Source organism: Vanacampus margaritifer, chromosome 14 (assembly GCF_051991255.1).
Source record: "Vanacampus margaritifer isolate UIUO_Vmar chromosome 14, RoL_Vmar_1.0, whole genome shotgun sequence".
In the NCBI taxonomy this organism is placed as follows: Eukaryota; Metazoa; Chordata; class Actinopteri; order Syngnathiformes; family Syngnathidae; genus Vanacampus; species Vanacampus margaritifer.
In genome coordinates this window covers 5,642,684-5,659,215 of record NC_135445.1, presented here as the reverse complement: position 1 = coordinate 5,659,215, position 16,532 = coordinate 5,642,684, and the positions used below count along the sequence as shown (strand labels likewise).

The 16,532-nt window shown below is 43.5% G+C and overlaps 1 protein-coding gene across 2 annotated transcripts; it reads right to left on the bottom strand.

Annotated features, from left to right (window-relative positions):
• Nucleotides 1–113: 113 nt before the first annotated feature.
• camsap1a (calmodulin regulated spectrin-associated protein 1a) lies at nucleotides 114–16,112 on the bottom strand. Of its 2 annotated transcripts, XM_077585374.1 has the most exons (19): nucleotides 15,798–16,112; nucleotides 14,344–14,522; nucleotides 11,713–11,975; nucleotides 11,474–11,635; nucleotides 11,309–11,389; nucleotides 9,763–9,822; nucleotides 9,456–9,597; nucleotides 9,230–9,369; nucleotides 8,969–9,065; nucleotides 8,786–8,888; nucleotides 8,604–8,689; nucleotides 8,266–8,347; nucleotides 5,991–8,160; nucleotides 5,093–5,229; nucleotides 4,810–5,018; nucleotides 4,641–4,728; nucleotides 3,403–3,524; nucleotides 2,609–2,727; nucleotides 114–2,518 (listed from the first exon to the last, which is right to left on the bottom strand). In XM_077585374.1, the coding sequence occupies exons 2-19, from the start codon at nucleotides 14,519–14,521 to the stop codon at nucleotides 2,228–2,230; spliced, it is 4,530 nt and encodes a 1,509-aa protein (XP_077441500.1). In that variant the 5' UTR covers nucleotide 14,522; nucleotides 15,798–16,112; the 3' UTR covers nucleotides 114–2,227. The 2 variants fall into 2 exon arrangements, with proteins under 2 accessions (XP_077441500.1, XP_077441501.1); XM_077585375.1 differs by lacking the exon at nucleotides 9,763–9,822.
• Between the last annotated feature and the right edge of the window lie 420 nt (nucleotides 16,113–16,532).

Genomic DNA, 16,532 nt, shown 5'->3' with positions numbered 1-16,532 from the left:
TGTGTAGTCAATATTGGAAGTCTGGGGCATTGTCACCTCCACCCTCCACAGGTTTTTGTAATACATTACTTTGACTTGCGTTTGAAAAGTAACAGTCACATTTCACGAAGAAGCAACATATTAAACTGTAATTTATTACAGATTTTCAAAATAAATTAACATAAATATACTGTAGGACACAATGTAATGGGACTGTAACAGAATAAACCTCATAACAGTGCCTGCTTTTGTTTAATTTCTTTAACTGGTACAAAACATTTTACTAAAAAATATATAAAATGCAGCAAAAAAATATCAAGTGTTGTGCGGTCTTGTGTGCCATCACGTTCCAATGACCAGGGAACGGGCAGGCAACTTGTTGAGCATTTTTGAAGCTACGTTTAAACATTGTTTTTTTTTTCACCCTCCAGTGAGAGGTCATGAAAAAGCTTGTGAGACGATCAAGAATCACCTCCCACACTGTAAGAATGGAAAGGAAACAGCAGCAAAATAAATAAATAAATGAACAAACAAATACATAAATAAACAGAACAGGCTTTTGTTGCCTTTGTTTTTCATCCCTCCATTTTCCAAAGTCCGCAACACTTTTTTTCATAACGGTTGCGGCTGAGCTGAAGCCTGTCCAAGTTGGCTTTGACCAAGAAACAGAATACAATTTAGACCGGTTGCCAAAGGTGCATGTAGACAAACAAACATTCACACCTATGGGCAATTTAGTTGTACTCGAGAAAAACAACGCAAGCACAAGAAGAACAATCAAACGCCACACGAGAAGACCAGATCGGAGATTCAAACCCTGAATCTCAGACCTGTGAGGCTTATGTGCTAACCGCTTGCACACCTTACTATCCCGTTATTCCACTTTAAACAAACTAAAGTTCAAACATTCCAAGGTGGGTTCACGCGGTGTTTCCGACTTCCTCAGTTAAACAGCAACCATCCCCACCCGTTAAAAATGTGATCAAAGTGTATCTTCGTAAAAGCACTCATCAGAAGGACTGGAAGGAACAAACCAGTCGCCTTGAACCTCACAATAAAACAACAACCCTTTTTTTTGGGGTCAAAAGTCAGAATTATCCCCAGGAGAGAACACATCATCTCAAAAAGGTCCAATTTTGTCACAATGTGAAAATCAGTCGATCAGCTATGTGCCAAAAAGTACCTAAAACAAAAATAGGACATAACGGAATTTTCATAAATAAAAGCAAACAGTGCTTTCGGGTAGCGCAGTAATTCCCAACCACTTTGCCAGATCGCCAGGTGTTAAGTTATTTATTTACAACAAATACTGTGACTTTGTTCATCAAACTATGACAATGCCGTTTAGGCAGAAAAAATGCACTGCTCTTCTGCTACATGGCTGAAGGTACAGCTAACCTGTTTATCAACTTGTTGCCATTCATACACCGAAATAATGGCTTTGTGGTCCACATTTCACACAAAGTAAGTTGAGGCATTATTTTTGAAGCATACAGCTCTCAAAAATTGCAAGTTTCTCTGAATGTGCTAGTTATAGATATTATGTGACCTTTTTTTTTTTCATCTTGGTCTTTAATTTTTTTTCTTAATTGTATAGTTTGTGCTTTGTCTTAATACAGGTTGGGAAACACTGCACTAATATCAGTAGTGTGGAAAAGACAGACTAACCGACTACAAATAAATGAAAAATCATTTCACTTAAAAAAATCAAAAAAAAATCGAATGATATAAGTCTAATATCAAAGGGGAATTTGCAACAAAAGAAAAATGCAATAATATATTGTATGTCCCTCCCACTACAGTTATGTAAATATGGTATTCTGTGGAATAAGAATTAAGATGATTAATCCCTCCATCTAATTCCATCAAACTCAGGGCACTGCCATTTTGTCCTATTCCACTCTCTGCTGTCGACCGAAATTGACGTCAAAGGGCCCTCGGGTTTGCACTGCGAATGTCACGGTTTGGTCACGTGATGTTCGCAATGCGAGCCCGAGGGCACTTTGACGTCAATTTCAGTAAAGATTAATCTGCCTAATTTTTATTCCCTGAACTCAATATTAGCTAAAACACCATGTTTAGATTAATGGGGGCGCGTAGCACATCTTATTGCAAAATAAATATTTGCCTTGAGTTCCTCTTTAAGATGTTGTTGCAATTCTTGAGTATTTGATCGGAACATGTCATACGACTATTTGGGTCCGGCCCAGCGGTCGTAAACAGAAGAGAAGTACCGAGCACCCGCGTGTCACTTCCTGCGCGCGCTGCCGGGCCTCTTGGCCTGCCACAGGTGGTTGTGGATGGTGAGTGCGTCCACGCTGACCGACACCGACTTGGCTGGGATGACATTGAACTGCTTGCGGTCCGAGCTGTACTTGTAGAGCCGGTCGATCATCTTGTGGCCGATGGCGCGCGGACCCGTGCCCGTGAATTTGACGATGTCCTCCGTCTCCGGCGAGTACGAGTACACCGCTCGGAACTGGCAGCCGCCGTCGCGAAAGAGGATGATCAGGTGATTGGACTCGCACTTTTCTAGTTCCTGTGAAAGACGGAGACGAAGACGCAAGGCTGCCAAATAGAGCGATTGATGATTGACGGGACAAATTCATCGTCAAATGATCACACTGACCTCCAGAAGGACATTCTTCTGGGTCTCGTTCACCTTTCCAGCCAGGCAACAGTGTGCGATGGCATTGAGGATGATGGGCTTGTTGGACTTGGAACTCGGCTCTTTGAAGAGCTTGGGCCCTTGGACCAATGATGAACAACAAACAGTTAAAGAGGCTATATTGTGGGAATTTCACTGACTAGGCAGCCAGCTAGCAAACTGGCTAGCTAGCTAGAAAATTATGCAACTGGTCTCAGCCGGTGATTACATATAAAACAGACTAACTCTTTGACTGCCAAAAACGTTAAATAACGTTTAGTAAAATCCCATGGAGGAGTGCCAAAGACGTTAAAATACGTTTTTTTCAAAACAGAGGTGAAACTAACCATTTTCTATTGTTGTTTACTGAAAAACGGAATAAGGTAGAAACAATAGTCCAAACACATCATTTTCTGTGGACCTTGAAAGATCAGTCAAAAATGCTTAAATCGGCTGGCACCCAAGGCATCCCTTTTCTGAAAACGTCTGGCAGTCAAAGAGTTAAAAAGAAAAATTGTATGGAGGGAAAAGCAGAAGCCAAAACGTGCAAGTGTACTCTCTTTTTGGATCAATAGAGAGTTTTCAAATAATTTCATTTGTTGGACTATGACATCTTTAGTTCAGAATAGTATAAGAAGTCGGAAGTCATTCGTTACTGTCAGCACGAATAAAGAATCAGGATTTAGAAGGTGACTTTTAACAAAAACATTTGCTGTATTCTGATGTCAAAACCTACATTCACATATTCCACTCAACCGTGGCTGTTCAGTGCTCACCGTTGTACTCGGTTGAAGTGATGGATGAGGCAATGGAGCCGCTCTCCCAATCGCGCTCCATGTTTCTGCTGGAGGTTCGGCTCAGCACAGGAAATGAATCCATGGAGCAGACGGACTCAGCCCTGCGAGACAAACTTGGGTTCACAAGATAGTACCCAATTCCTATTTAATGCCTTATTCCAGTTATCACTGAACATATATATATATACACATAAATATATTATTTTTAACAGCAACCATCCACAAATTGAGCACCCTAGCAATATGCTGTCTATTATTGTTTTAGCGGTTCACGTACTGAAAACGTGCTAACTCCTGTATGGACTGTACCATGGCTAATCTGTACTGCTCCACCCCCTTTTCACATCAAACTCGCACTTGACGTGCTATATCCGACCTATGCATCGAGGCTGTACATGCATAATGCAGATATTTTACATGTAATAGAAAAAAATAATAATAATTCAGAAGACGCCTGATTTTGGTCGGAAGCTATCAGATTGCATGTGTTTTTTAAATGTATTTATACGTTTACAATTGTGCACTTGAGAGCAAAAAAAAATCTGAACACTTGAGCAGGGATGTGATTTGACCAAAGTGAAATTATCTGAAAATTTAGCCGGGGGTCTGGGGGCCGCTGGCACCCAGCTAGGTCCAGGGCAGTGCCCTGGTGGGGGGACAAGGGGGGCTTCCCGGAGCTCATGGGTTTTCCGTGTTTTTAAGTACTTTCAATGCACTCACATGACAAAGAAATAGACAAAACAACAGCATAAATTTTCAATGTATATTGAACTATCCCATATAAAATGGCAGTTTTAGTCAACTCAAAATCAGTCACATTCAAAAACATTGGACTGCCTTTGCTTTTAAAAATTATCACTGAGAATATCATCATATCTAACTAATGTGATTACTAAATTAACACATAAATAATGTTGAAGAGTTCAAATTGAACATGAACAAATAATTGTATCATGACCAAATGAAAAGTAACTCATATTAGAGCATACCACAAATGTCTTTGTTATAGCAGAAGATGTTATCTGTCGGAGTCATGTGCATACACAATGAACTACAAAAAAAAAAAAAAAAAATCGATTTTTTTTTTTGGGGGGGAGATAAAAAAAGCGGAATTCCGCAAATTAGCGGAAAAATCACATCCCTGCTTGAGCCATACAATGTAAATCTTTAGGCCTTGTTTGTGAACACAGTCCTAGTGGCCAAAATTGGCATCTCACCTCTGCGACTCCATCTCTCCAGAGATGATGCTGTCTGCCTCTGTGGCCAACGACAATGTTGATCCTCGAAGGCTGCAGCTCAAATCAGCTAAAAGTAGTAATGATATTTATATAATCTATGTCCGTGTTTAACACACTACTACAGTATGTAATCAGGCATGCTACATACGTGTGGTGGATCCTTTACTGGGGCTGCTGAACTCGCCACGGTGCAGTGATTTGGGTCTATTTTTGCGGGATTTGAACCTGGGCTTCGGCTTAACCTGACCTTGCTCTTCCAACAACGCCTGCTGCTTCCGCCGCAGGTACTCCTGCTTTATCAGCTCTCGTCTGGCCTTTTCCTCCTCTTTACGAACCCGGTCCTCCTCCGCCTTACGCCTGCAAGAGAGAGTAGCTAACTAAGCATTTCCTGCAAAAACGCTGGATTTTGTGATTTTAATGCAGAAGCGTACCGGGCCTCGTCACGCTTGAGCTCGCTGTCTGCTTCTTGCTGCTGCTTGCGTACCCTGGCCTCCTCGGCTTTGCGCTGCTGTTTGAGCATGAAGGCAGCGCGACGTTTGGCCATCTCATCCTCGGCCTTCTCGTCATCCTGGAAAATAAGTAGATGGAGTTAGTGTGTTAACCATAAGTGATACGACCACTGTGACGTGGCACATGAGTGTGCCATCAAAGATCATCAGGTGTGCTGCTAGTTTCATTTAATTGGTCTGGGAATTATTTATTTGCTACAAATAATGTATCTATAGTTATTTATCAATGTCCGTGACATTTAATGACTGACAGAACAATTCAATGTTCTTCCACTAGATGGCAGAAGATACATCGAAAGATTATATTTTGAGAAAATCCACCAAAAGGTCGAGGATGCCATGTTTATGTCGCCCTCACAACCAATAAAAATACCAATTGTCAAGCAATAATAAGAAGACATGCATCATTTTCGATAAACAAAATATCACTTCAAGATACTTCCTTGATACCAATTACTACTGAAGAGAAAAAGCTGAACAGGTGAATAGCAAATTGCTAATAGGCTGGGAGTTAGTAAATTGGTGAGTAAATTGAGACAGAATAATTATTCATTTTTTCTTACATTATTATTTGACGCTATTCTGTAAGATTTTTGAAATAGAAATCAATACCAATCGACTTTATCTGACCCAATTGCTTGGGTTGTTTTTTACAAAATGGCCCAATTTTTTACCCAAAGTAGGATCAAATTAACCCAAGTAGAGGATCTGACCCAACTTTATGATTTGTTTTGTATAGAAGACCCTTTTTTTGTTTTATGGTTCAAAACAACCCAGAAATTTGGGTAAAATTGAGCCAAGCAGAGGATCTGAACGTTACCTTAAAGAAGAAGCCCAGCACATTCTTCTGGTCGCCGCCTGTGGTGTTGGTGCTCGCACCCTCCACAGGGTCCTTCAGCTCTGTCAGGTCAACCTCGATCAGCAGACCTTTTCCTTTGGCGCTGTCGTCTCCACTCGCATATTCTGTCCCCGAGATGTCAACCTCATCATCTTCTGTGCAGCGTGACGGAGTGATGGAAGAGTCAGAGGCCGTCGTGTCCTCGGACTGAGCGTTGACAAGAGAAAGGTCGCTTTCCTCTCTGGCGCCGCCTTGATCGTTTTGGATTCTGAAGGTTGTACGTCTTCGGAAGTTTCGATCCACCCTGGAACTCTCAGCATCCTGGCATCCCGCACCAGTGTTTTCCTTGGGAGAGGTTACAGCTTCAGTGCCAAGCACCTTGCCATTCTTGTGCTTCGGCTCGGTGGCTTTGCTTCGCTGGCTGGAGCTCAGCTTGGGAGGACGGCGGGTGGGGGCAGAACTGCTGTCAAAGTGGACGGCAAAAGATCTCGGGTCTGAGGCGGGGGACTGTGGCGTGGGTTTTGGGTCTGGCTCTGGCTCTTTTGAGTCCAAAGATGAGGCTACATTCTTCTTCATCAGCAGGTCTTGCTGCAATGACAACTGTGTCATCTGCTGCTGGATAACGCTGATGGCCTCGTTGAGGAGGTCTATGGAGCGGGAGCGGTCGCTTACATCCGACTCAGAGGCACAATCCTGAGTCGAGGCGTTTAACCGGTTGTCTCGACCTGCCTGCACCTTTAAAACCTCAAGGCATGAGTCGTCCTTACAGGGACTCTTTGCCTTCTGGGCACCAGACAGTTCGATGCAAGGCGAATGTTTGAGCGGAAGAGGGAGTGTGTCGCTCCTCCCTTCGCCCTTCTTCACAATGTTCAAGAACGCAGCTTTGCCGAGTTTCAGTCGCTGCCGCGCCGACGTGGTCTCCATCTTCTTCTTCTGGTACTCGATAGCGCGTCTTTGCTCTTCTAGCTGCATGTGGAGCTGCAGCAGCTCTGAAGGCACTACTGGAGGACTCGCCATCTTCCTCGCAGCAGACGTAGGGTCTTTCCCCGGCCATCCGGGGTGACCTTCCGTCTTCAGTTGCCACGGAGAGGAAGGAGTAATCTCAGAGTGGTCAGGCGTCGTCTTCTGGGAACTGCTAGTACTGGAGTAGCCGTCACGGAGGCTGAGCTTAAGCAGCTTCCTTTCGGCAAAGTTGGTCATCCTGACACCGGCGCTGCCCGAAGCACTGCAGCTGCTAGCGTAGGAGGCGGTACTGAGGCAGGGGCTGGAGCGTCCACTCCAGTCTTCCTTGTCATCTCGCTCGCTCACCTTCAAGTCTTCTCTCAGCTTAAAAGACTCCACTTCTGAGAATTCTCGCAGTAAGCCAATCCCTTTCCCGCTGCTCGGCTCAATCAGGTCCACGTCATCGTCATCGTCCTCAAAATCGGCAATGTCCGAGTCAGAGTCCTGTCCTACTTCTGCATCAGAGGAAAGATGACTGTGACAGTCAGACTCCAAGTGAAGGAAGAAGCCTTGCGATTGTGTCTTTTCAGAAAGTGAAGTGTGTGTCAAGCCGGATTTCACCACAGGAATGGGTTTAAAGTTAAATTGACCACATTCAGACAATGGTGACTTCCGGTGTGATTTGTGTGGAATATCCGTGGCTGTTTTCACACCAGATAACCTGCAGCGACTCTCCCCGCTCTCCTCCTCCTTGTTTAAGCTGACGCTCTTTTCTTTGGCTGGCTTTGGGATGGCAGGCATCAGAGGCTCAAGGTAGTAGCTGTCCACCTGCAAGTTTGGGGTTAAGATGTCCATATTGACAGTGTCGGAGACCCTGCGGGGTGAGGCCGTGTGGGGGATTTCCAATTCATCAAGCTCCATGTCACTCCTAAGTGGCCGTCGGGGGAAAGCAGCGGGGTGTAATACAGCGACCAGCTCTTCCTCCTCTAAGATCTCCTCCTCGTCTTCAATGCGAATGTGGCTGAGGAGGTTTTGCCCCCTCAATTTGTGTTGATGCAGCGGGCGAGCTGAACCCACGAGCATGTGGCTGGGTGTCAAAATACTAGCGGCCAAGCTGTCTTTGCTGATGGAGCGAAGCAAATTAACATTGTCTGCGTCGTCCTCCTGATTGGGGAAATGCAAGGCGTAGGGTGCCGGCTGGGATAAAGGCCTGGGGAGGGTTACAAGATCAGTATATAAATTCTTGATAGAAATCCTATACTGGAACAAACTGCAGATGTACTTAATGAAGTGTGCTGAGAGCAAAACAGCTTACCTCTGCCTCCTCTCTGGCCAAACTTGTGACAAACCCTGAGGCTTCTCATCTTTATGTGTCAGAGAGCTACACTGATTCCTCACTAAGGTAAAAAGACAACATGAATCTTACGTTACCATAACATAATTCTATAACGTCTAAATCAGGGATGGGCAACTGGCCGCCTGCTCCTCCACTTGGCGTGGTCAATTATTTAAAAAAATAAAAAATGTTGCAAAACCGGTGTTCACCACAAGGTGGCAGCCAACACTCAGAGCGCCCCAATTCCCAAGACTGTATCATTTAAGTAGCCCATCCCTGGTCTAAATACACATCTGCAGGACACTACCTTACATTACCTGTAGCATCGTTTTCGACTCCCCTTTGTCGTCTCCATCTTAGAGGCACTAACGAGTGAGGAGAGCTGGAAGTGCTTGGTATAGTGCTGTCAGAGAAAAGCAAAATCGTTCTAAATAAAAGGAGTTATGAAGTGATACCAACAAATGAGAGATAAACCAGTCAGTTTGGAAACAAGCTGTACCTAAAGTCCGGGCTTGAAGCGCTTTGTGTAGTCGGGAAACCAGGTTTGTTAACATCGAGGGCCGTGTGGGATCGAGAGGTCTTAGACTGCAGCAGTATTCTTGCTGTAAAAATGTAGCATACGCCTTAGTTTATGAAACACCACTTAAATGGCCTTAGAATTCATTCAGAGAGTACGTTTTACCATCTCTGATTTCCTTCAGGTCCCTGGGCTGTACAAAGTCGGGCTTCACAATCTCAAACCACCAAAAGAGCTCGGCGATGAACACCATCATATTATTCTGCAAGAGGAAGCAAAAAAAAAAAAGGTTAGTAGGACAATCTGAAAAATATAGCTGCATCTGCCATATATCCACCCGCAACTGGAAATATCATGAACTGTTTTTCAGGTCTTCCATAACACGTGCAAACTCCGGTGATGTTTTTGTGTGTGTTATTGTCTCACCCTCAGCACTGGAGGACAATACAGCATGTCCTCGGGCTTCAGATAGAAGCACTTGTTCAGGTATTCATTTGCAAACTCCTTCAGCAGGTGGATGTTGTACATGCTGTCGGCTATAGACGCGACGTCCTTCAGGCAAATATCTGCATTTAAGATAAATGGACCATTGTTGACATACAACATCTTGAAAAAAAAAAATCGCTGCTGGGGATAATAGTTTCAAGTATACTTTCAAGCCTGATGAGTTCGGGGCAATAGAAATGGATTAGGGCCAGGAGAGCAGCACCGTCGCACACATCTTTGCACAGGTCGTCCACCAGGGAGAAGTGCTGAAGTGTCCGACCTGAGAGGTGATCCCTGCGATAGCGTACCTGAACAGCCACAATATTGCACATTTTATTGCCTTTTATTCTCTAAAACAAGGAACTATGTTACTGAAAATATGCACTTCTTGTCAAACAAAAAAAAAATATTTGTGCATCTATCTATCTACTCTATCCACTCTTATCTATCTGATGATTGTTTGGGTACATTACCACGCGAGAGAACTCCACAGGCTCCAACAGACAATGGGCCAGCGCATGCAATATGTCAGGCTGGTGGGGAAAGAGGAGAGAGATGACTGGGTGGGGTCCACACATGCATGATAGGTGACGAGCATCTCCAGGCAGGCCACCTCTTTGTGAGCAAAATGAGTTACGTTTACATGGGGGGAAAGCATTTGGCAGAGGGTTCACAAAAAAAAAAAAAATGATGATGATGAAGAATGACAAATGTGAAACAAAAAGAAGTGTAAACGGATGGATGCAAATGTGGATTGAGTGGAGCTTGTGGCTACTTCGGGGAAGCAACATCCTCTCTGAGTTAAGTGGGTTACACGCATACCAATAATAAGGCCACATTTGAACAATAGCAATAGTTCTTTGTGTGCAAATCGTCAGGTCACCGAATTTTTTTCATGGGGGACCCTCACATTTGATAAATATGTAAGATACAAAAAAATCGCTCCGATCATCCGAAGACTTGACAGTTCAAAGTGTTGCGCAATACACGTCACAAAGACACATGTATATATATGAGGCTGTTTGTAATCACACTTACGGGTACCAGCTTCCAGTACCATTTGGAGGGAGACTAGCATCCAAGAGGCACAAGGGTAAGATATTTTGGGTGGTTGGGGGAGACACAAACAGGAAAAGCAGCACACATGAGTCAGATAACAGACTCATGTTATCCTTTGTTGCCATGGAGACAGAATTAAGGCTATGTTCATACTGCAGGTCAATTAGGATTTTTTTTTTTTGCCACTACGTGACAGGTACGATCAGATTTTTTCATGCCAATCTAAACAGTGCAAATCATTTTTTTTTTTCTTAAGTCAATGGTGAAATAAAGATGCTTATATATGGGGGGGGACAATTGAAGCACAAAATCATTGAAATTGTTAAAAATGCGCAACTATAATTTTTTAAAATAAGTGAAATAAAGATGCTTTGCAACTGATAAATATATGGGGGGAAAATCATTGAAATTGTTAAAAATGCGCAACATTAGAAGTTACATTTGATGTTGGAATGGGAACGACTACGTAAAATGATCGGATTTAACAATAAATCTGAATTGGGCATCATACCCTGCGGTGTGAACATAGTCTGAGACAAGTGGGAAGGTTCGAGCTGATGGTAGTACATGTTAATAAATGATCCGATGTGGTTGGTCAAACATGGTCTTGTGAACTGGTGGGAATGTGGTGGATAGCTCCTTTACACTGTGTGAAGATCTGTGATCTGCAAGCGCTCGTCAGACCGTATTATCCTAATAAGCAATTTACACTTCTCTCGATCAAAGGCCTCATTATTGGTTGTCTGTAAAAGCATCATGTGACGTCCTGTGTAGGGCTGCAGCTAGAGGAATCAAGTAACCATTTACGTAAAGCCGAACTTAAAATTGTCTATACTTTCCCAGAAACAAAACAAATGTTGACTGCTTGCTTATTGTGTTCACCAGCCGAGTTTCTTTATTTACGCTGACTAGAATGTTCCATCCGTCAACCCAAGAGAACTGCATAGTGAAAAAGCTTACCTTCTGATGGTTTGGTGAGTCCAGCAGATGCTGCTTCATCTTCATCTCTTTTTCGGAGATAGCTCTCATCTTTGTGTTCACCTTTAGTTGACCAACACAATAAAAATCAACCCATAAATGCGAGCGAGCACAACAGCTTTTTTTTTTCCTCCGTCTCCTTTTTACCATGTTGATCCAAAGGACCATGGCATCTTCCAGGTCCAACGGACGCTCCTTGGAGGCACTGAAGTTGGAGAATCGCTTAACACTGGATACAACCTTCTCCACGCTGATCATCTCCATCGTGTAGGCCATCATGAGGGCATCGATCAGGTGCATGTGGCAACTCTACACACACAATAAAAGTCCATCCATAATAAGAGAAAACATGACATTCCCAGCCCCGAGAATAAACCTCCACACACCATCTTGACAGGGGTCGAGCCGAGATCCAGAGCGGAGACGTGCACCTTGTCCGAGTCGCGCACTTGCACCCCCCTGGCGGACAAGACCTGGAGCACGGACTGATGGCTTCGCAGCGAGGCGGCTTGCTCCGCTCGGAGGATGAGTCCGCACACGCGGCAGTAGATCTCTCCGGACAGCAGCAGGCGAATGACATGGGGCTTGATGTGCTCCTGCTCATACTGGTCTGTGTAGAAGGGGTCCTTCAGGTCCTCGGGGATGTGGTCTGGCGGTAAGAAACATGCGTTCATTATTCGTTGATCAAATCAATTGCCGTTCGTGTTACGTAACACAGAGCCTGCTGGGATGCGATGGAAGCTAATACCTTTGACAGGCTAAGGTGCGAGGAGGAAAACATCAAGGCAAAGCAGTAACCCTGGCAGTCTTTGAACCAATAAGCTAACAAGACTTAGCGGTGATTACGAAGCTGATGTTGTGCCGGCCTGCCTGGTTGTCCCTGCTCGTGCACCAGGACGTGGGGAAGCTATTTTAGTACACCTTGAAGACGCTAATCCACGCTAACTTTGTTGGTAGGCACGTGGACAGGCAGTCAATAGTGTCGTGATATTAAACACAAGTTAAACGACTCTTTTACAAAGATGCTGAGTTTTGATTTGAGCTTATTTACACACAGGACAGCAAGGTGGGGGGGGAAAAGTATCTTAGAATGAGGGAATGAGGCATCAATTTGGGGCGAGACTGATTTTTTTTTTTTCAAGCAGTCAAGCACTATTTGACAAAATGCTAAAAAAAAAATTGAGGGCATCGGAACTTGTATTGGCCCCTGTGCAGCCCACTTTCCTTTGCTCTGCCGCTTCCGCAGCCTCAGCTGTCCTCTCAATGCCCCTTCTGGTTTCCATGGAGATGGTGATGGGAATGTCAGTCTTGTTTAAAGCCCCCAAGATCACTGGTTTGTGTTTTGTAATGGGTGCTTGTCTGTGAGGAATGGAGTATAAAAAAAAAAATCCTGGTTGCTCATACCTGGAAATTGAATGAGAATACATTAGAAATATACTAAAACTATATTGTTCAGATTAAGAATGCTCGGCCTAATCAAGCAGGTGTGTGGCTTCACTTCCAATCCCATTAATCACTTAAACATGTGACATTCTCACTAATACAGAAGGACAGCACAGTAGAGTGTTTGCTTCTTAATTTATTGAGAGTGTTTTGGCTTCCGCACACTAAACATGCTTACATGCCTAATGAGGAAACTGATTTCATGGGTTTTGATTTCCATCTGCAACTGTTTTGCTCATCAAACAAAGTACAAAGTTAAAAAAATAGCGTGTGTCGTAGCCGCTGTTGGATTCTGAGATACTAATTTTCGCACACTCCATAGATCGGGTGACGAAAGAAGGAAAACAAGGGAAGTTGTTCCTCTGTGCTGCCGACATAGCTGACGCCAGGATGAACCAATCAGATTAAAGGATGCTCTGCAGGGGGTTGTGTTTATTAAAGTGCATCTGATCTGCGCCCTGGCAAACAAGAGTGGGCCTTGTAATGGAATGTGACCAGTCAGGATATTTACAACAGTGATGACTGAAAACTAAATCATCTTTAGTAAGGTGACGTTAGGAGACGTATACGCAAGGTTGCATAGAAAGTCTAGAAACCCAGGAAGCACTAGAAGTCAGTCGGAGTTTTTTTTTTTTTTAATGACTGATGATTGACCCAAAGCTCACAATCCCCCGTCACACAGAGTGACACAAAAACCCACTTCGAAGGGAAGGGGTAGTTTCCATATATGAGCACACAGCCTGGCGATGTGGAGCAGTCTCAGTGCAGGGAGTGGTGCTTGCGAGGCTACTGACCTGTGTATAAAAGCTTTTGGCACATCACGAGAGGCGTGCATGAATCTCTGCCCACAGCGTTAAGACCCTACTGTAGCTTTGTTAGCACTAGATTAAATTCACTTTCTTTGAAAAATATTTACACCGGCCAACACTCGTGTCGCTGCTAAAAACAAAACAAAATAAAAAATCTCACATAAATGCACATTGCGGGCACCGATCTCATGCGCACATCTCAGCGATTACATTTCTGATTCCGCAATTTCAAGGACTATGTGCGCCGCCCTGATTTTAATTGGAATGAGGGGAGCCACTTCAATTGGCCGGGAGTCATCTGTGTTCCATCCCACAACGGCCTCTTGCACCTGAGTGAGGTGTACCACATTTCTCTCGCCAAAGCTCAGCTTCAGTTTATTGCAGGCTCTAAATTGTTTACAAGTGTGAATATAGTGTAAGTGTAATTTTTTATTTTTTTTTGGCAATGTGTGCCTTACAATTGACTGGCAACTAACTTCATACAATAATGAAAACAAGTCCTATAGAAAATACATAGCTGAATGTATATTTCAAAGCTAATCAAAGGCAAATGGTCCATTTGAGTCCATTATCTGTTGTGGTTTTTTTATCTTTCTCTACACCAAACCAATGTGGTGGGCCTGTCATATCCGCTGAGTCAAGGCTATTTATCAGGTTCAACGATCATGTCTTATAATCCAGTAAATTGCGAAATAATGCAATCACATGCCATGCCATTGTGAGCATAAAAAGCCAGAGCAGCGAAAGCACAGGAGGACGTCTCACCAATGCCATAAGCTTTGGCCAGCAGCCATCTGAGATTTGCTTCTATTTTGGCCCTGGCAGAGTCGTACAGGTCCTGCGGTACCACCAGAACTTCCACGCCTCCTCCTCCTACATCAACATCTTCCGCTGCTCTCCTCCTGGTGCTGCCCCCCTGTCCGGCACTCACCTCCACGTCCATGCTGAAACAATTACAAATATAAATTACAATGTGGTGTTATTATAAACAATTTACAAACAATAATATAATATACAATGAGAGCTGTATCCAGAGGTGGACTTACTACCAATGTGGCTGGTACTCACAACTTTGTGGAATTTTCTAAAAATAAAAAATAAAAAAAATAAAAATAGAGGAATGTACACTCTAAAATTCTCCATAAAAAATAAATTCAAGAAAAAAAGCAATTTATTAGTAAAGTTAACAACCTATTCTATGGCACATACTGCACCATTTACGCTATTTAAATCTATTTTTAGGACAAGTGACACAGTGTTGACTTGAGAACACCTCGGAATTAATTATGATCCTTTTGGTGGACATTTCTAACTCAAACCTGCCAGCCAATTGGAAAAGGGTTTCTCCAAGTCAAATCACAAGTCACATATACATACAACCATTCACATTCACACTAAGGATAATTTTGAGTCTTCAATGGACCTAATATGCGTGTTTTGGAATGAGAGAACACTCCACACAAGAATATTTTAAACCCTCAACCTAGAACTGAGATGAATGTGCTAACTGCTAGGTCACTTTTCAGTCAGTGGTATTTATTTATTTATTTATTTAATTGGTGAATGGCTTAATCACTGTATTTAACTATGTTCCTAACATCCAAGCCAGTGTGTGTACTGTGTAGGTCAAACAAATCAATATGTGAAACCACCCAAGAATTTTCCGTTTATCTCAGATTTTCTTTAAAATTGTGGACCAGAGCGCAACATTTTTTAGGCAAACAAATTTTCAGCTAATTCTCCCGGAAACTACACCACTTAAGAATCTGATTTAAAGTTACATTTGTACAACTATGTCAATATTCGTGAGGTGAATGTGCAAACAACTCGTCCACAGTTACACCGTTACGATTAAATAATAATAATAATGTGATTAATATAAATAATGGCTTTACTGTCCACTGTGTGCAGGTGAGGGCGTGACGTAATCAGAACACACACCAGCAAAAGGCCTGTCTGGTATTGTTAAAAATGTATCAAAATTACCAAAAAATAACGGGATTTTTTCAAACTCTGACCAGCTGGCGGTGGCTTCGTCTCAATAATAGGAAAATTGGCACCGTTAAAAATTGAAATGTATTGTGATTTATTAGCTTCATTGATGCGCAGTTAGCATGTTGCTGTCATTAGCCGTCTCAAGACAGGTTGACCGGTGGAAAGGCTGCGAATGACCGACATGATTTCAAGGCCCCCTAAAAGAAGCAGCAGCAGCAGCTCACCTTTACGGGCACATTGGCTCCGTCTCCGCGCTCGTATCCGCCTGTGGTTGTTACAGGAGCATACTGGCTGTCTGGGGCGAGTGGTGAGATGACGGAGGAGACGAAAGACTCCTCCGAGCACTACTCCTCCCCGCCCAGCGCGACACAAATCTCTCCGGCTTCTCAGGATAACGCCGGTTAATCCGACGGTAATAAATGAAACCAAATCCGTTTGGCAAACCACGCGAGGTCGGTATTCGAGGGAAAGGCACAACTAATGTCCAAACGCCGCTAATTCAAATTCGCTGGCATCACTGCTGCTGAGGGGGAGTGGGAGTGGGGGTGGGAGGGGAGGGGGGTTATAAACGAATAGAAGCTGTCTCTATGGGGACGAGAGAGCAGAGTCTTCCAGTCAACACGGGTGCGGTACAACTGTTGGCCATCTTGGGGGCGATGTAGGTCGGTAAAGACAGACAGATGATGACCAGCACCAGGCATGTGCTTAGATGGATTCCTGTTATGATTTATGAGAATTCAGAGGTTTGTTTTGAAATACTTTATGCGTATTTGAAGACAATCGATGAAAATCTTTGCAAATAAAACTGACAACTTTGTGGCTTGCGCCCACACTTGGAGTGACCCTGGATTAAATTTTGAAACAAAAAACAGTTTACAGACATTGCTCAAAAGCGCTTCCCATGACATGCAGGACAAACATAATAGTATAATTTTAAAATATGTGATTAAGCATGCGTA

What these genes read in the sequence shown, in the direction of transcription:
- camsap1a (XM_077585374.1), bottom strand. Translation starts at nt 14,521, where the DNA reads ATGGACGTGGAGGTGAGTGCCGGACAGGGGGGCAGCACCAGGAGGAGA. An exon ending in ATTGTCCTCCAGTGCTGAGG is followed by an intron (nt 9,066 to 9,229) that starts GTGAGACAATAA and finishes TTCCTCTTGCAG; the next exon opens with AATAATATGATGGTGTTCAT. An exon ending in CCTGAAGGAAATCAGAGATG is followed by an intron (nt 8,889 to 8,968) that starts GTAAAACGTACT and finishes ACATTTTTACAG; the next exon opens with CAAGAATACTGCTGCAGTCT.